We start from the raw sequence: 20,207 nt of genomic DNA, 5'->3' as shown, positions 1-20,207 counted from the left end.
CACTTAAGTCTAATGTTATATAGTATGTCTTTATTTATATGCATCAATAACTCTGGTAGAATACTCAATATCTGGGCAAAAGCAATAATTATCCTATAAAAAGGTGAATAAGAAGGATCCTACTAACTATTGTCCAATTATTCTATGTAACTGGTGTGTTATATGCCAGCTACCTTTGTAAAGAAGGTGAAAATTTTGCTAAATGACACCAAATTGGTTTCAGGACTGGAACCTTATTGTATTGCCTGGTATCAGTAAATCTACTAGAAAAATCACTAGGATGAAAACTGTTTCTAACTTTTATTGATCTTAACAGCACAATACAGAGTTGAGGAGGATGGGGACAGTGCCTCTTGAGCACTGCTCCAACTATCCCACAGGGCTTTCCTGTGGCATGGGAAGCCTGAAAATAGTTTTAGGATTAAAAAACCCCTCCAAGTCCTCTATAGGGGAGAAAAGAGATATGCCATGAAAATAACGGCATATCTCCGTCAGCAACTCCACCGGCATACGGGGGTCAGGGGTGGTCTGGGGGCTGACTAAGGTTGACCCCACCCTCAGGTACACCTGTGGAATGCCCATGGAATGCTTCTGGAATGCTGGCATAGCTGGGGGCAGAATGCCAGCACAGGTACAAGGCCAGGCTTTACAGCCAGGCCTCACAGGGTGCCACAGAGCCCAGTCGCTGGCAAATTTGCCCCTCCATGAGGGGGCTTTTGTGTTGGTGGAAACCCACGCCACATCCAGAAGGGGATTTGCCTCCCTTCTCAGGTTGTGCTGCCCATCAGCTTTTGACTCGATTTCAAGGGAACATCTCTAGATGAAGCTTGAAAAATCCATACTGGAAAGAAGACTTACATCTTATAAGGTATGCTTAAGGAATTTGGAAAGTATTTCAGAAATTAGTACTTGGAAATTAATTATGAGCAGAGTTAACTATTAATGGCCCATGGATGAGCATTTCTGGAACAAATGCAGACCTATATGTATTTGCATAGTATCTCATTTTTTGGGTAATGATGACTCGGCTACCTTATAAGGTAGCTTTCTGGCTTGAAAGATGCAATCACAGAGAGGCTATAGGGTTGATTTTCTATTTTCTAGAGGTATTCTATGAGTTCTGAGATGAATAACAGTTTCAGTTATGATATTCAAGGCACAATTATATCCATTAAATATCTGGGTTACTATTTGCCGTACAGATCTATCCTTTGCTTCTGCCTCTAGTAGTAAAAAATGTATTTACAAGTAAATAAAAGAAAGACAGAATTCAAGACATTAATTATGATCAATTTTCTTTTTTAATGTTTTACTATCTTAAGAAGCAAGAGGGAGGATAGATTTGCAGGACAACCATGCCCAAACAGATTTGACCCCCAACACCAGTTCATTCACTGTAGAGATGTGGTATTCTGACATGTTAAGTGCATGCAGTCCAAGGGGGGAATGTTGAAATGAGCAGAGAGGCCTCCTTGGCTCATTTCAATGTATTATTACCTACCTCCCCTGCTAGGCTGTATTCCCCCTGCCCCATCAACTACCAATAAGACATTGGAGCTCATTAAGAGAGTACTCAGCCCCTCCGGGAGTAAAAAGTACATGAGACAGTGGATGCAATGGTGAGAAATTACCTTGCTGAGCAACACCAATCCACTGAACTGCAGGGCCATGAAAGAGATGATATGACTGGACTTCTCTTCTGTAGCTTATAGCCTCTTCTCATGCCATGAGCTTGCATAGTGAGTGGGTTTTCTCCTGTGCAGGCAACACTGTCAACCCACATCACTCATGCCTGCTTCCGTGGACAGTGGAGCAGTTGGTATGAAGATGAACTTGCCACGGTTCAAGTACCCAGTTCTGGACTTGGAGGGTGAGTGAAGTGAACATGTGCTTGGGCTGGCATTGTCTCACAGTCTATTTTGTGAAAAGGGGGTGAAACACTCTTTTCAAAAGTAAAATGTCACAAGCACCAGGACAGTTAATCAAGTTTATTGGCAGAACTCCCCCTGCCGCCATTCCCAATACCATTCCAAATCCAACTGCCCCAAGCCACAACTGAACCCTAGCTGCTGTGCAGCACAGGTGGATGTTGGAGGCGATGTTCAGTCATCAGCTGACCCAAGCTAAAACTGCATGCTGAAAATAACACAGCTTGACCGAAACTGTTCTTCGTCTTGTGGGAGATTAAATGAAAAGACTAGGATAGTGCCTAACAGAAACCAGCAAAACTATGTGCCTAATAAAAACCAGGAGAACTGACAGCTGCTCCCAAAATAATGAAACTAATCCACATGTGTGTCACATTCTGCTTTGCAGAGGTAGGAGGGTAAAGCTGCAGAGACAGTAATGAGCAGCTGCAGCCCCTGGCTCCTTCTCTGAGTCAGTGATGGTATGCAATTTGTGGAGAAAAAAGGATAAGGGTACACAAAATGCCCTCCCTCTTACTTTTTAAGGCCTTCCTTGGGAAAGTTATAGTATGTATGTCAGTAGATTTCCATTAGTTCTGCTTGGCTTGCAGAAGTGGTCCCCTGTGCTTAAGATGGTTCTGATGGGCTTCTGTAAACTTCCCTTGACTCTGAAACACACATCAACTCTGCTGAGATTCTCTGTTTTGACATTTATTTTGATGGGCTTCCAAAAGGCCCCCTTGTGCTTAAAAATGTGGTACTGGGCTTTTGTGTATTGCCCTTGTTTATGCTGGACTTGCATGTGCCACCCTATAATTAAGAATGTTCTGCTGGACTTCAGTAAATTGCTCTTGGTTTTGCTGGGCTTGCAAAAGTGGATCCCCCCTCCTACTGGACCCAATGGGAAATGAATGGGTGCAGCTTCTTTTGGGACCCATAGAATTGGACCCTCTAACTCAACCTTCCAGGAACTTTGGACAAGCATTAGCAGCTCTGCTGCAACTTTGGTGCCTCTAGCTTAAAAACAGACCCTCAAATAACTTCCCATAGGATATAATTGAGCAAAATACGATGAATTCTCAAATAAAACTCAAATCCAATGATATCAAGAATACCAATATTTTGGGGGTTCTAATATACCCAAACCTGGAAAAATGCTGAGGATTTTTTTAATTCACACCACTACAATTTATAGGAAGTATTTTTAAAGTGTCATATTTGTTCGTGAAAATTATACAAGAATAGTGTTCTCTCAGGAGCCATAAACAGATCAGAGTTCAGTTTTTGCTATGAAAACAAAATATGAACCTCAATGGGATATTTAATCGTAATATGCTGTCTTGGAATTAAAAATCCATTTTGTATCAAGTCTCACTGGGGCAACAAACATTGGTTTGTTTATAAAAGTCAATTTTAAACTTTTAGCACATGAACAAAAGAACACTGAAGCAGATGTTGTTCAGCTTTCAATTAAGCACAATAATATTCCTTGGAGAAACAAATGAATTTTTTTCCCTGTACGCACAAGTCCATTCATTAAATCTATAATTACCACTAAGCAGCAAGTCTTTCAATGTATGCTTGCTGAATCTAGTTGGAAGATATATAAAAACAGGACCAGTTTCATTATTAAACATATAGGGCAAGATGAAGTACTTGTGAAGTACTTTTAATCATATTGGTTTCTATGGCAGAATTCAAAGAACATGATTAATGTTCCCCAGTGTCATAGGGATAACAAGGCGGGATGGGGCTCCCTGCCCCGGGTGCATGCCATTAGGGTCACTTGGGGATGCCCCCACCCCTCCCCCTTCTCCTTGCCCCACTACCCAGGCCCCAGCGGGCAGATCAGGCTGTTTTTTCAGCTGGCTGCTGGCTGAAATAAAATAAGTGGGTGGGGAGGTACTCTGAAGGGGGCCCCATGGGTGGGGGTTCTGCAGGGGTCAGGGGAATGCAGGGTGGGGGGATGGGGGGTCTCAGGTGCCATTTTTCCCTGGGTGCCATTTTCTCCCCCTACTCCCGTGATGTTCCTACTCTAGTCAGTGTATCTCCTACCATTCTGTTCAGTTAAATTTAGTGCCTTTCTCCAGCACAAGCATCCTTTCTCCAGTGAAAGAGCCTCAGCTACCACTTAGCTGAGTGGAGTAATAAAGTGAAAGTTGGGATCATGAGGCAGAAAAAATAGAGCCATTTACTAGATCTACAAATGGAACACTGCCATGTTCTTTTCTAATGGGCAGGCAACCCCTGAAAGTTCTAGTTCATTGATTTCCACTGGGCTAAGACATGGATTCAGGCCAAAGAAGCAAGCCATTTGTGTGTAGCTCTCTGTGCAATTGTAGGGTTGTTATAATGTGAGGAACTGCTTGACACTGAGGTTTGCTTCAGGAAAAAAACTATGGTCAACTGAACAAATAAATTGGTCTATAATAATGTTTATCTACATTATAAAATTAGTATCATAGCATTTTTTAGTATTCCATTTAATGTGTGTTTATTTACTTCATTTATACTTGGAGATTAACAGAGATTTCACTCAGGGTTTGTGTTTAATTTGACTTTGTTTCTTGTGTTCAATCAAGTAGCCCTGAATTGCCTTAATAGTTCCCAACAGAATCTGCACAAAAATTGTAAATAGAAAAATCACATCACAAATGGGGCCATGATACATCTTAGTGAATCTTCAGTATCTCAACAGAACCTTATTTCAGTATCTCAGTAAAACCAAAATACTCAGTAAAAGTCTATTCCTTTCTCAATAAATTCTGGTCTATTCCACACAGCCTAAATAAGAGATCCTGGGGAAAGTAAAAAAAAAAAGTGTCCTGGGAAAGCTCTCCACAAACTTTCTTCCCAAGGTGTCCACAGGACACCTTATTCTAGCTCAAGGAGTCTTTTGAGGGGAACACTTCAAACTGCACCTTTTCCCTCTTAAGCCACATGCAAGTTGTCTCCTGCCAGGCTGTGTGAAATGGAGAACTCAGGAGACATCTTATTTTTCCTGTCTGACCATTGTGCTGCCTGGTCAGTTTCACCCTCAGCTTGCACCTGACATTTTCTGTGCAGCTGAAGAGATTCTCCCTGCCATCATTTGCTGAAGGTTGGCCCAGGAAGTTTGCTCTGCAGGCTCTGGTTCTGGATGCCTTTTCAGCCCCAAAAGTACACAGTTATATTCAGCTAGTCCTCACAATTCCAGCAATATACAGTTTTTCTTTTTTAATTTCCATAGCTATGCAGACACCCGGACTGACTTCCAGTTTTTCCTTTTTGCACATTGAAATGGCATCCAGGATCAGAGCCTGCAGAGCAAACTTCTTGGGGCAACCTTCAGTAAACAGTGGCAGGGAGACTCCCTTAAGCTGCACACAAAATATCAGATACATGCTGAGGATGAAACTGACCAGAGAGCAAAATGGGTGGATGGAAAACAGCCTATTTTCCTCCTTGCTGTCTGGAAAGCACCCAGAAGCCACCTCTTTTTAAGATGTTTCCCAAACATCTTATTTGGGTTGTGTAGAGTGAAAAGGGGAAGTTGCCTCTTTTTGAGACACTCTACAGATGTATTTTTGTGTTGTGAGGAAAGAACCTCTGTTTACATGGTAAAGAACTAGTTCACAGTGGTGTTCATGCTATCACACACAGTGAAAAAACAAGGGCATCATATACAAGTCATTGCTTATACACATACCTCATGACCGAGATAAAACACAACATGTCCCAAACTAGCAAATATAGTCTTTGTTAGAATATTTGGCATCTCTTGTAAGTAATTTCAGGAGCAACACAGTTGCACCATTTGGTTACTGTGTGTTAATGCAAGGCAGCTGGTAGTAAATGAGGGTGACCTTTGATGACTGCATGTTATGGTGTAGCTCAGGGGTAGGGAACCTGCGGCTCTCCAGATGTTCAGGAACTAAAATTCCCATCAGCCTCTGTCAGCATGGCCAATTGACCATGCTGGTAGGGGCTGATGGGAATTGTAGTTCCTGAACATCTGGAGAGCCGCAGGTTCCCTACCCCTGGGTAGCTTGTATGCTTCACATCCATCCACCTCTCTCTCTCTCACTCTATACCTCTCCTCCTTTTTGCTCCTTATGCTGCATGATTGTATGCTGAGCTGTGTTGCTGTATTTTTATTTGCTTATTGTGTAAGCTTGCTTGCTTGCCAGTGCTTTTTAGCACAGGACTATTTTGCCTTCCTCTTATTTTGTAAATATATTTTTGTAGTGTGGCATTCCCCCTCTCCGGCCTGTGACTGTGGCTGGTCCCACCTTCCATTTCCGGGGAGTCAGGTTCCCCGTCTACAGCCCCGGTCTTATGGGCCGAGTAAACGCTAGGGTTACCTAGCTTAACAGTGAGAATATATTTTTAAAGTAGCAGTTGGGGAAATAACTCGGCTTGGCAGTGCGAGAGGCAGGCTAGGTGGGATCTTTTAGACAACTATACAAGAATTGGCTTTTGAAACATTCTACAGAGAATGCAAAAGAGACCAAATTGTAGTTTAAATATTTTTATATAAATTTTGGTTGCAAACAATCACACAGTAAGACATGAAGAAGCATACACACTGTTCCTAAGTGATATAAGCAGGGAGGAAAAGGATAGATTTGAATGATAGAGTAGGAGCGGGAGCAGGGGACTTATACGTTACCTACATTCAGCTGAGAAGTTCTAGAAGAAGGCAGGGATTCCTATGACAGCATGGAGAGTGGGGGCCAGCAGCAGCTGGAGCCATCATTAAGAACTTGAGCCAGCAGCAGGAGCTGGCTAGCTAGCCAGCTTCTCTCTTCCCTGCCTCCTTCTCCCCCACATCCTTCTCTATCCCCTTCTCCTTCATTCTTCCCTGCCTCTTTCTCTTCCGCCTCTCCCCTTCTCAGCCCTTCCACCCTCCACAGCCCCTAGCTCCTTCCCTCTCCCCAGACACACCCCTCCTTAACCTCCCCAAGTCTTCTGGGGTGCCTCTCTCCCCACCTCCTGGTCTTGTTCACCACCAGCCACCACCAGCCACCACCAGCCACCACCAGCCAGCTGCCCTGCAAACGTGGCTCGCTCCACCCTCAGTCCTGCCGGCTTGCTCCTGACGTGGCCGGGGCCAAGGCGCCGGCCAGCTGCAGTGCAATCAGTGGCTCGCCCCACCCCCATTCCGGCCAGCTTGCTCCAGAGGCAACCTGGGCCGGGAAGCTGGCCAGCCATGGCACCATTGGCCACTCACCCCGCCCTCAGCCCGGCCGGCTTGCTCCCGGCACGACCGGGGCCAGGGAGCGTGCCTCGGCCAGTGTCCGGAATTGGGGGCGCAGCTGGGTGGCTAAGTCCAGGGAGGGGCCTCCCAGCCGCCCCCGGACATGTAGTCTGAGTTTTTATTTTTAGAACTTTATTAAAATTCCTTTTTAGAACTTTGCTGCATTTGTTTTTACTCTGCTAAAGAACTGGGTAGTTTCAGCTCTTCTGTCTTCACACACTTAAAATAACACAAATGAAGACAATAGTTATAAAAACTTGAAAAAATGTAAAATTGCTCTTTACCCTATAAACAATATTTTTTTTTTAAAAAAAGAAATTATAAAAGAACTACTGGGAAGTGACTATAAGCAGAGGATTCTTGATGCAGTTCAATCCAGGTTTTCATATACAAAGGCTTAATGGGTTTGAGTTAAGCTTTTTATTTTAAAAGTTTTGATTAAACTTTGTTGAACTTTTGAAATAGTATTTGAAAAGTCATAATTTTAGTAAAGCTTCAAGTAGGACTTTTCTGCAGGAGATTTTTTCATGGCTTTTGACCCCTTAATCCCTGATTTTCTTTAGTTTTCAAGCTTTAGTTTTCAGGTAAAGTTTTTTGTTTTTGTTTTTTCCTGGGTTTTGTTTGTTTGTTTGGATATCTCAAAAATGTTGGAAGTATTTTCAACTTTTTCCTCATGTGTATTTCCCCCCCTTATGTATAATATTCTTCCCATTTCCACCAATCTCTAGTTTACATTTCAATGACTGAACTTTTTGTGGTCAAACCACTTATTCTCCACTCCCCTCACCCTGAAGATAAGTGGGTTCATTTTCTTGTTTTTAGACAGCACTAAATTATTAGTATATCTCTAGAGCACTGTACCAATGGACTAGCAGAAACTCTGAATTTCCAGCTTTGTTTAAAGAGAAGTCTCTAGCTCTTTCCCTTATGGAGATGTGTCTTCTTTATTTCTCTGTAAAAGAAGGGGCTAGAGATTTTTTTTAAAAAAAATGAAAGCTAAGAATTCAAAGAAATTGCTAAGCCTATTATTACAACACTCTTGCAGCATAACAATATTTTAGTGTTTTTTTTAAAAAGAGGAATGCTGTGATGCCACTAATGACACCACCAATGATGACAGCACCCTCCCTTGAAAACTCTCAATATTGAGGACAAGTGCAGAAAAAAATAAATTGACTCCACAATTGTGAAAATGCAGAAAAAGGGCAGATAAACAGAAAAACCATCCACAAATTCCAATACTTGTGGATTCCAATACTTGTGGATCAACTTCCAAGATAATCAGGAGTAAGCTTAGCCTTCTTACAGCAATCATATTTGCTATGATCATTATCAAACATCAAACAGTGAATTTGCTCTCTCTTTTTTCACACACCACAGAATATTCACTTCAAACTCTATAATGATTCCTGACAATTTTTTTTGCAGTTAAATGCATGCCAGTATGTTGGCTGCTTCCTGACCTGTAAACTTTCATGTATAGCTGCTTCCCATACAAAGTGGAGTGGAATGTTCTACTATACTATTTTTGTTGGTATGCACTTGTGCATATCAAGGCTTGAAAATAAGTGCAAGGTCATATTAACATGAAATTGAGACTGCATGTATCTATTACACAAGGTTGGAGTACCAAAATTGTAATGACAGAATAGGACTAATTTCCCTGTTGCTGTCAGTTTTCTGAGCTATCACAGGATGATTGAGAGTCTCAGGCTATATTATCACAATCTGACAACAGTATTCAGGCTCCTCTTGCAGTGTGATAGAGGAAAACACTTTGCTTGCACTTGCTGGAAGATGGCAGAACGGCACAGACTGTGAGACTGATAGTGACAGTCTCAGGATATTTTTTTTATCTTTAAGACAATAGCCTCACCTGCTTTGTGCAAATGATAGAGACAAACACAGAGACAAGCCAACCCAGATGAGACATGAGAAATCAGTTATAAGGAAGGATTGGATCTTCCTGTGTGAGTGAGAACTGGTGACTGAAGATCCTAAATGTTCTTTAAAAGCAGATGGGGGAGTTGGGGTGGGAGAGATTTTAAAAGATCCGGTTCAAATAGGGAAAGTATATTTATAGATGATGCCATGGGCTGATGTATAAAATTGTATAATGGTGTCTTCTTCAAGTGAGCACTGTATCCTCCTGTGACTTATGATGTTATGTTATGGTGTCTGAAGTGTATTTCTCCTAATACATTTTGATAGTGAAAGGTGGAATCTATTAGATATTGCTGTATTATAATAATTCACATTGCATTTTTTTGCTCAAGAAAATGTAGTAAGTAAATAAATTATGGAAATGGAGTGAACTATATATGCATTCAAAAGCATGGTCATCCAGTTAAATCATAGGGTGGAACACAAATTATTACATTAATTACATTAACTTACTGCATCAAGGTAAAGAAGGTTATGTGTTTCAGGTTCACTTCACCTGCACATTTATTTCATCATATGTCTCTCCTGCTTCCTTTAATGACTAATTCTGTCAGTCTCCCTGCACTCACTGTACATATGAAAAATGTGACTAAAAAGGGAGATGCTACTTCCTATTAGGATATTCCCTTGGATAAACCATGCAATCTGCAAGGATTTCATCCTGAGATACACCTGGAAATTAAGCAGCTTTAATATCAATATTAAATAAATCAAAATCAAGCTTTGACATTACAAAGAAGATACTCCAGATCTTTAACCACCTGTTCTGTACTATCCCTTCCATTCAATGTTCTTTTCTCAGATTTTCTAATCCTTTACTTTTTGTGAATCACAAGACCCCTTTCCTATCCCCAGCTATATTTTATACAAAGTTGCAGTCAAAATAAAATCAACTTTTCTTTTCCTCACAAAATCTGGTCTGAAAAAGTGCATCTTTCTCAGAGTGTCTGAACAATTTATGCCATCTACTTAACTCAATCAACTGGAAGGCTTCAACATCATCATAAATGCAAATGGTGAATTCCACAGGGCCTGTAAAACAGTTCTGTTCCACCGGGCCTTTGGTGAGGCCAGCCACGGATTCCCCCTCTAAGATGCCCTTGTGTTGCGTGCCATCATTGGCACGCCTGATATACTATCTAATCAGTACTGTCCCCTCCCGGCCTTGGGATCGAGCGCCATGTATTATTGCTGCTGCTGTGTTCTATGGTTATAGATTTGTAAATTGTTTTAAATTACCTTAGTTTGTATGTGTAAAATGTTGTTTTTAGCCTGCTGTGTTTAATGTTATTATGTATTGTTGTTGCAAGCCTGCTGTATGCTGCCCAGAGCCCTTTGGGGATGGGCGGCTTAAAATCTAATAAATGAATGAATGAATGAATGAATGAATGAATGAATGAATGAATGAATGAATAAATAAATATAATGCATATAAAAGATTTGTACTGTGAAGGTTTGGCTGGGAATTCTATTCGATTCTTTTGTGATCAAAACACTGACTACAATTAATAAATTCAGCATCTGGTTAATGGAAAAAATAGCTAAAGAAAGTTCAAAGCTAATAAGAACAACTGGATAATATATGTAAGCATATTCTGATTTACTGCCCAGACCAGCCCGTTCAGCAATATGCTATTATGGATACTGCTTCTTGAATAGCCCCAGCAGAGTCTGTTCTTTCATGCTGCATTAAAATTAAACTCATCAAATTAAAAGTAAATTTAACTGTGACACAAGTTTGACTGACTTGTGAAAGCAACATATAAATCTTCATATAATTATTCTGCTATTTAATGATGCAGAATAGTTTGTAATACTGTTGGGAGGGTGGGGCAGGGCAAACAGCATAAGTTTTTGCACAGCCTGATCAAATAGTATTTCTTGAAGTATAGACTGGCTTGGAAAAACCCCTCACTAGTGCTTAATCCCCTTAGCTCTGAAGATGAGATCAGGACTTCTAAAGTTAATTTTAACTGGGATAAATTCACACAGCAGAACACATCCCTTCAAATACAAAGTTTCAGATAGTCTAGGGTTTTAAAGATAACGCTTTGAACAGAACCAGGAAGATATGGCAGCTTGTATAGACATTTTGAAGTTTCAGGTCATACCAGAGTTCTACTCAGACTAGTATCCTATTAAACACAATGGCCAATCAGTTGCCATTGTGGGCCAAAATGCAGGACACTGAAGCTGCTTCTATTGCCTAGAACTGGTATTCAGAGGTTTATTGCTTCTGCATATATAGGTTTCTTTTAGACACAGAAACTGATAGATCTGTTTTTCATTAATCTGACTAATTGCCTCATGGCTATCACTATATCAACTGGCAGTGGATTCCACAAATTTACCACTCACTGAGGGAATATTTATTTTTATCTGTCCTGAATTTATTGCCCATCAACCCAACTGGGTGTCTTCAAATTCAAGTACTATAGAATAGGGGTAAGAAGCTCCCTTTGTGCGCTTTCTCCAGCCTGTGCATAATGATAAGAACATCTCACACCCACACTTGTCTTTTTTCAAAACTGAAAAGCTTCAGAATGTTCAGACTTTCCTTCTAGGAAAGATGATCCAATCCCCTTAATCATTTTGGTTGCCTCTGAACTTTTTCCCAGCAGTTCTGCAATATCTTTTATAAGATATAACATCTAGAACTCTGTACAGTATTCCAATTAAGGTTGCACTGTCTAGGGTTTACAATATTGGCTGTTCTAGTTTCAATGCTTTTTTCCTAATATTCTTTAACATGGAGTTTGCATTTTTCACCACTACTGTATACACAATTGATATTTTCACTGAACTATCTACTACAGTTCCAAGATTTTTCCCCTCTCTGTATCAACTGTTCAGATCCTATGAACACACATTTAAAATTGGAACTTTTTGTTCCAATGTGTATCACTTTGGTCTTTACCGTCCAAAAAACTTGGCATTATCTGCAGCTCTGGCCACTACACTGCTCACCCCTAATTCCAGATCATTTATGAAAAATTAAATTGCATCAGGAAGTGATCCTTCTCAGACCCCGCTGCTTAGTTCCTTCCAGTTAGCAAGATCTGGTCTCTCTAACTCGTATCAGAAAGCAGTCTTGCTACATATTTTGTGCTAATTGAATCTTCTGAACAATCTTCAGTGGGAACACCACACAGAGGACATTGCAGTAACAAAATTTAGATGCAGGTAGCTGTGGCCAAATCATGATTTATGCACTGAATTGTCTTGCTAAACTATAATTTCCCACTGCACAAAAACTGTGTAACTTCTAGTATATGAGATGGTGATGGCAACCTATATAGATTTTAGATAAATCCAGGATATAAATTAGGCAGATACAATTAAGCATTATTGAGGTTGAGAATGAGGGATTAATCTTCCAGGGAACATGGCAATTCGACTGGTTTGAGCTTGTAGAAACTCCCTGATGTATTTTACTGAAAAGGGTGCTTACCCACATTAGAGCAGACTGGGTCTGACTCTAGCCTCTCCAGAAGTTCTGGAGAACTTCAAATTCAACAGGTGAATTATCTTACACCTGCTAATTCTGAAAACATCTTAGATCAGTAAGTGTGAGCTATTTTCAGCTTTAGAATCTGCCTCTCCATTTCCCCCCTGCCCCCCTTTCTTATCAGTTTCACTTTCAAGTTTCTTTTTTTATATTTATTTTTTCTCCTGTATGTTTTTTCTTTTGTTATTACAATGGTTTGTGAAAAATTAATAAATTTTATTTAAAAAAAGAGAATAAGGAATTATAATTTAACAAGTTCCTAGTATAGGTGAAATTTTTTCCAGAGAGTTCCAGTGAATGTATCTCATGTACAGTAGTAAATATGCAAGATTCCATACAAACCTCATATCTTAAAAAAAGGTTTTGACAGTTAATTTTATAATGGATTATTTCATTCTGAAAATTAACCAAAAAACACTAGCACTATTTTTTTCACATTACTGATGCTGGATATAAATTTACATCTGTATAAGGTTACCCTAATACAAGGATGCTACCATAGAAATGGCCTTGTCTCATCACCTACATAACCTTGAAAGGTACCTGGAAAAGAACTGAAAGATGCATATGAAACAGATGGACCCAGATAACTGAGCTTTAGTCAACCCACTGAAGTGAATCCAGAAACAGTGAAGTTTTTTTTATGACAATATGTTTTGTACAGTGGTGCTCATTTAGTAACTTAGTATCTCATGTTCAGAACTAGCTGCAAATTATATGTTCATATAAACAATACATCAAAAACATGTATTCTCTTATGTAGAACCTTATAGTGACCAAAGTATTGTAAGATGTTATAGCCTACCTTGAGGTTTTGCTTGGTTTTAGAAATGTCATGATCTTCAGATTCTATCTGTAGTTTAGCTAAATTCTGTTCTGCCTCAGTTAGCCAGAGGTTAAAGTTCTTCATGCCATGGTGGAAATTCCTCCACTTCTCCACTGATCTGTCAAACCGTCTGAAAAATAGAATAGGAACTATGAAGATACATTAGCCAGACAAATGTTTAAAGTACTATTTGTTAAAACATTTTAACACAAGATTTTAAATGTACAATGTATGCAATTACGCTGCATTTTACATTTTTGGAACTGATTTGTTCGACAGACCTGGGAGTGATATACTGAGTCCATATTACAAAATATATATCAGGATTGCCTCCTCAAATTTTGGGCTATTGGGCTACTGTTGTATTACAGAAATCACTTGCTACTGGGTTGTATGGGCAATACAATCCAGTTAGCAGTGATTGATATGGCTCAACAATAGTGCAATGTTTAATGATTGTGGGATGCAGCCCATTCAACATTACTGTATTGATTCTCTACCTCCAACACAGGAATATGAAAGCTAAGAAATTCAGTACAGAGTTATATGTTTGGTGTTGTGGAGTCTCCTTCTTTGGAATTTTTTAAAGAGAGGCTGGATGGCCATCTGACAGGGGTGCTTTGATTGTGAGTTCCTGCATTGCAGGGGGTGGGACTTGATGGCCCTTGGGGTCTTTTCCATGTTTCTATGAGGTTCTGAGTCACTTTACAGTTATTTTCACTATTGTAAGAATGGTATGAATGGCTGTCCATTTTCATAGTTTCATAGCTTTGCAGAACATGAAGCTTCTCTGAAAAATTATTCAGTTAAGTTTCAGATAATACTTTTCATCAAGGGAGCAAGTTAACATATTAAGTCCAGTCAGCAATCCATTTAAGAGGAATTTATTTATGCCTAGTTTCTCTGGATTATGATAGGTGGTTTTTGCAGCTACAGTACCATACTAACTAGACCATGAACTCTAATACTTAGGCATCATATAAATAGACAAAATTCACCCCACTACTTCTGTCCATAAAATACAAATTGCAGTCATGTGCAGCACTGATTTGAACCACAGCCAGGTAGGAAAGGAAAGGGCTTTTAACCTCTTATTTTCAACTAGGTTTCCTTAATTAGCTTCCTTGCTCTGAAATTAGTATTTTAAAAGATGTATGCTAAAAACTTTCATTTTTGCCTCTTGAAAATAAGATGGTAGTGTCTTAGTATCAAAACCAAGGGTGGTTATGTGGTTAAACCCCAACATCCTTCCATGCGTTGCCCAGGGCAAATTACAAGGAAATTGTAATTTATATTCTATGGACAGAAGAGATGTGTGATCTTTGACTCATAAGCATTCACATATCAACATTAGTTTAATTTCCAAGATGCAATACTATCTTTCATACAATTGTTTTTATACGAAGTTCAGTCTCTGCTAATAGAAGACACATATTGACACCACCCAGGTTTTGTGAAGTTTGGTTCAGGGAGTCCAAAGCTATGGACTCCCAAAGGGGGTGCCCCCATCCCCCATTGTTTTCAATGGGAGCTAATAGGAGATGGGAGCTACATCTATGAAGTCCATAACTTTGGACCCCCTGAACCAAACTTCACCAAACCTGGGTGGCATCATTAGGAGAGACTCCTAAAGATACCCTGAAAGTTTGGTGCTTCTAGCTTAACAATTTAGCAATCCCCTCCCTGACAGCAGGCACTCCCAAATTTCCCTAGATTCCTCCTTTTAAATCCACCCCTCGGCATGGGATTTAAAGGGAGAAATCTGAGGTCCCTCAGTTTAGAAGAAGAAGAGTTGGATTTATATCCCCTTTCTCTCCTGTAGGAGACTCAAAGAGCTTATAATCTCCTTTGGTTCCTTGCTCCCTCACAACAAACACCCTGTGAGGTGGGTGGGGCGAAGAGAGCTCCGAAAAGCTGTGACTAGCCCAAGGTTACCCAGCTGGCATGTGTGGGAGTGCACAGGCTAATCTGAATTCCCCAGATAAGCCTCCACAGCTTCAACTGGCAGAGCAGGGAATCAAACCTGGTTTCTCCAGATTAGAATGCATCTGCTCTTAACCACTACGCCACATTGAAAGTGATGCTGTTTCAGGGTGCAGGATAATCCACCCCCAAACAGCATTACTTTCAATGTTGTTTAACTAGAGACCCCAGATTCTCCCTTTAAGGTAGATTTAAAAGGAGAATTTGGGCTCTCTAGTTTAAACACCATTGAAAGTGATGCTGTTTAGGGGTGGATTCCAGCATCACAGCAAGCCACCCTGGAGGCAAACTCAGATTTTGCACCAGGCTCCATTTTCCCTCTATGCCTCTGCCCAGAGGGGAGGGGCAGGGGAGGGCAGGGCAGGGGAGTCTGCCATCCCCGACCTCGGAGAGCTGCTTTTATAAGCGCTAGGCCAGGGACGGGGCTTGGGGAGGTGGGGCCATGCCCTAGGGGTGGGTGGGGGTGTGGCCCCACCCCCGAACCCCCCCCATAAAAAATCTATACCTACGTCCCTGGATACAACCCACCGAATCTTGACATTGATGATAAGAAATTAATATCACTGGTGAAAGACTATGCTGTAAAAAAAATCAATTAAAATTGATCTTAGCAATATAGATTATAAATGTTTTTTTTGTAATCTGTAATTCTGATAATTATGCTATTATGTTCTGCAAGTTTTTTTATTCATTTATTTCAAAGCCATTCTTTTTAGAACAATCTTGGGGTCATATTTTACGCTGCTTATTAACTAAGGTAGCTATAGAGCCAGCATGGGTAGTGGTTAAGAACAGGCAGAGAACCGGGTGTGATTTCCCACTCCTTCACGTTCCCAGCTCTAAACCCTGGATGGGAGCTAACTAATCTCAGTTCTGCCCCTGGAAATGCCATGGCCAGACCCCTCCCCCCATGCTGACATCCAACTGGGACACCAGTGCAGTCTCACCATGGCCCAGACTTCTGTATTTTACAACAGCAGGGCTGAGGAGCAGGCCTTTTCCCTTGATCAAAATGTGAGAGAAGGAGAGAAGGACTTTAAAAACATCATATCACAACAAGGGAGATGAATGTTTGCTGAATAGAGGAGGAAATGGAGCAGGTGGGGACTGACAGGGGTGGCAGAGTTCATGACAGGAGAAAACAATGATGAACAGTGAGAGTAGTGGGAGCCTAAATAAGAGATTCCCAGACTCTAACCATGAATCCAATAGAGAATCCAATGAGGAGGATATTTCAATGTACATCATCAATGGGGTGGAAGACATGGAGTAACTTGGTGTTGAGAAGATGATAGAGATCAACATTAGAAGAGACACTGGATTGATGAATCAGAGAGTGAGATTCATATACCAGTGATGGGCCTTGACATTGAGGAGGCTGTTAGCCTTGCCTTTGACACCCCAATATATATTATTTCATAATATTTTCCTGTTAAACTACATAGGCAGAAGCCACCTCTCATATTTTTGTGTGGATAGCAGAGTGTCCAAACTGAGAGCAAGCCGAAGGCAAAACAGTCTGATTAGATTTGTGAGTTACTCCAGGCAATTATCTGGAAGCCTCATTAACTATGGACATGATCTTGATTACCACACCTCACTGAACTACTTAGACACAATAGACACTGAAAACCTCCTTGGTAAATGGTTCTGGAACAAATGGTTGCTTCCTTGCATTTCCCCAACCTCTAGATATGATCTCCCTAACAATAAGATCCCATCCTGAATCAATCAAGCCTCATTCAAATCTGAATACTGAAGGCAGAGACTGTAAGAAGTATCTCTGCATAAACCATTCACGGTATCACTGATATAATCTAAGAGCAATTGACTCCCATTGTCCCGGGGTTTAGAACAATAGAAGAGCTTTAGATAGAGCTCAAGCCAGCAAGTCCGGCATGGGAAGTTCCAGAGAATTTAGGAAACAAAACTGAAAACTCACTTGTTCCCGCCCCTACCTGGGCAAAAGGGTATAAAAATACTGTGCAACCCAACTCCAGTGCTCATTGCTAACTTGAAGCTCCCTTGATCTTGTTGGTGTGAGACACGAATTCGTCCTTCGCCTGGATTCAGATGCTGGTCATTTGAATCCTCGCCTTCTACAAGATCTTCTTCAGCTGAATTTAGGTAACGTATAGTCCCTGCTTCCCCAACTCCCTGCACTATCCTCCCACCTATCTTCTCCTCCCTGTTTATATCCTAGGAACTGTGTGTATGTGCCTTGACTTCTTACTGTGTGATTGTTTGCAACCAAAATTTATATAAAAATATTTAAACTGCAATTTGGTCTTTTGTGAATTCTCTGCAGATACGTTTCAAGCCATTTCTGGTATACATAGTCTTTAAAAGATCCCTACCCAGCCTGCCTCTCGCATTGCTAAGCCAAGTTATTTTCCCCATTGCTACTTAAAATAGTTGTGTGCTGTTACACTCTTAGCAGCTGGTGGAGATTCCTTAAAAATAAGTTCACAACCTGTGAAAGCTGGGTAACAAGGCAATGGTGATTGATGCCAAAAAGAGGCCTCTGATGTACAAACTGGACAGCCCATCTGTGGAAGCATCAGCGATGGGTCCTAGCATTGGTAAGTTAACAGCTTGGCCCAAGAGGTATTTCTATCCTTATTTTTGGTCTTCCTAACAGAGAGCTCTGAAGCAGCCCTTGTGCTCCCTAAAGCCATGTCAGAAGACATCTCAGATGGAATTGCAGGGACTGAAGAGGCTGAGGGCATATGTGTACTCTTTGATGACTAATTGTAGGGTTTATCCACTGAAGTGAGAGAGTTTTCCCACAGAGCATTCCCACTTAAGCATTGAAGCCAGTTGATGTCTGACCGTCAGAGTGAAAAAGCTGCAAGGCAGGCATGTATCAAAGACATATATTTCACCAAGACAGAAGAGGCATTATTTATGCTCATCACCCTGAGCCATCTTAGTGCCACATTTGGAACACTTCTTGAAACGTGCCATCATCATCATCAACAACAAAAGATCCTGAGTTAAAGCACTTATTGAAGCAGATCCTTTCTCCATGGCAGCAAAGAGAGAACTGAGGGTGGAGGTCTCTCCCTGCCTCATTTCATGTGACCGTTTGGGCAGGAAACCATCCTGCTCCCAGCTCTTGGCAGGTGGGGGGGTGGGAGAGTGTTCCAAGTACTCAAAAGCTTCTAGAAGCCTTCTGTTCAGTTATCTCTAACCAGTCTGCTCCTGCCAGTTCCATGAATACATGACAATGAAGTTAAAATACAGGACACACATAAAGAAACTCTGACACAACATGAATATGGAACCAAAGAGGAGATAAGCCTTTTTACGATCTCTCTGAAGCTTCCTGCAAGTCTCTTGTATGGAGTTTTTGCTGTGGCTTGGGTGGCTGGTTATGCTGCTGCTTCTGCGTTTGGGGCTCTTGGGGTTGCAAAAGATCTCATGTGCAGTGAGCCTCCTTCTCAGTCTTCTCTGTTCTCTGCAAAGGACCCTGATGGATTCTGTCTCCCTTTTTTTTTCTCAAAAAGATTCCTTATGTCATGGCTATCTGTCATAAGATATAGTGGCATCTCTCTACCAAAAACTACTTTAAGTAAATAGGCCCTTTTTAATTGTTCCAAGTCTCACATATACAAAATTAATAAGCAGCACAATGTTTTAATGTCTGGAATTATCAGATTTTTTCATTCAAAAACAGTTAACATCAGTTAGTGAAAACATAACTCCAGGACCAGGAAGAGAAACAGATGAGGGTGAAATGACAATCCAAAAGATAGTAAAGAGGACTTTATGGCAAACCAGGATTTAAATTGTGGTCCAATCATAGCAAAACAGTCAAAGTAAAACACACTAAACAATAAGCCTTATTGGATTTGTTGATATGCATACATATTATTAAACAAATATTTTATAAATATTTTTAATTGAGAACAGAAGTATATTAATACAAACTGCAGAAAGATGCATAGAGGGTCAAATAAACATTCAACTCTTGCTCCTCTCAGAATCTTAAAAAGTGTTCAAGTGAAAGAATTAGAGAAAACTGCTTCAAAATGGTAATCAAATATTATCTCTCTTTTTAGCAGTTATCAAAAAGAAATTTGGTTTTAATCAACACAAACCCACACATAGTGGGCCTAGTGAAGATTAAAACCCTTGGAATATGGTGTAAGATTGTCAAGATATTACTTTTATTTCATTTAAACCAGATTTATTTTCTGTTGAATTATGTAAAAACAACCCAGAAATAATATCGAATCATGTTTTCAAACATATTGGCTGCAGCATGAATACTACATTCACGAAATATTGGAAACCTCATTCTTCATCTAGTAAAAAGAAATGGCTAATAAAGATTTGGGATATATTAAAATGATAAAATTAACGTATTTGCAATTGGGCAAAAATATAAGATACTAAAATATAATCTTGAGGCTGACAGCATTTTTTAGAAGAGTAATGTCAGTTGATTTAAACATCTGATGTGACTTTAAAAGAAATTCATATATTCAGCTTCAGTGTTGCTGGTATTTTCTCAAAGTAATCAATCATGACTTACTCAAATATTTTTTTCAAATATTAGAAACAAAACTATCATTATCTAATTCCACAGTCCTCTTTCACAATGTATAAATAAAAGATTGAGTTTCTCCATGTAGGGTTGAGTGATGATACTCAGTATCATAGAGCTTACTACAGTAAACATAGAATGAAAATTGACTGCTTTTATTATTGAGGCAAGTATAATTCCCCTTTCCTCCAAAAATAACAATAATGTTTTTTGCCTAGCTATTCTTTATGCTGCTTCATTCAGGTAAC

The 20,207-nt window shown here is 40.2% G+C and overlaps 1 protein-coding gene across 3 annotated transcripts in view; it reads right to left on the bottom strand.

Annotated features, from left to right (window-relative positions):
• The window catches only part of DMD (dystrophin), a 1,175,169-nt gene that overhangs the window by 560,632 nt on the left and 594,330 nt on the right, over positions 1–20,207 (bottom strand). For all 3 annotated transcript variants that reach the window (XM_048495459.1, XM_048495460.1, XM_048495467.1), the window contains one exon: positions 13,404–13,554. In XM_048495459.1, coding sequence (XP_048351416.1) covers positions 13,404–13,554 — 151 coding nt within the window. The remainder of the gene's footprint in view (positions 1–13,403; positions 13,555–20,207) is intronic.

The sequence above is a fragment of the Sphaerodactylus townsendi genome, linkage group LG04 (genome assembly GCF_021028975.2).
Source record: "Sphaerodactylus townsendi isolate TG3544 linkage group LG04, MPM_Stown_v2.3, whole genome shotgun sequence".
NCBI classification, from domain to species: Eukaryota; Metazoa; Chordata; class Lepidosauria; order Squamata; family Sphaerodactylidae; genus Sphaerodactylus; species Sphaerodactylus townsendi.
The sequence above is the reverse complement of the archived record's forward strand: the minus strand, read 5'-3'. Positions and strand labels throughout refer to the sequence as shown.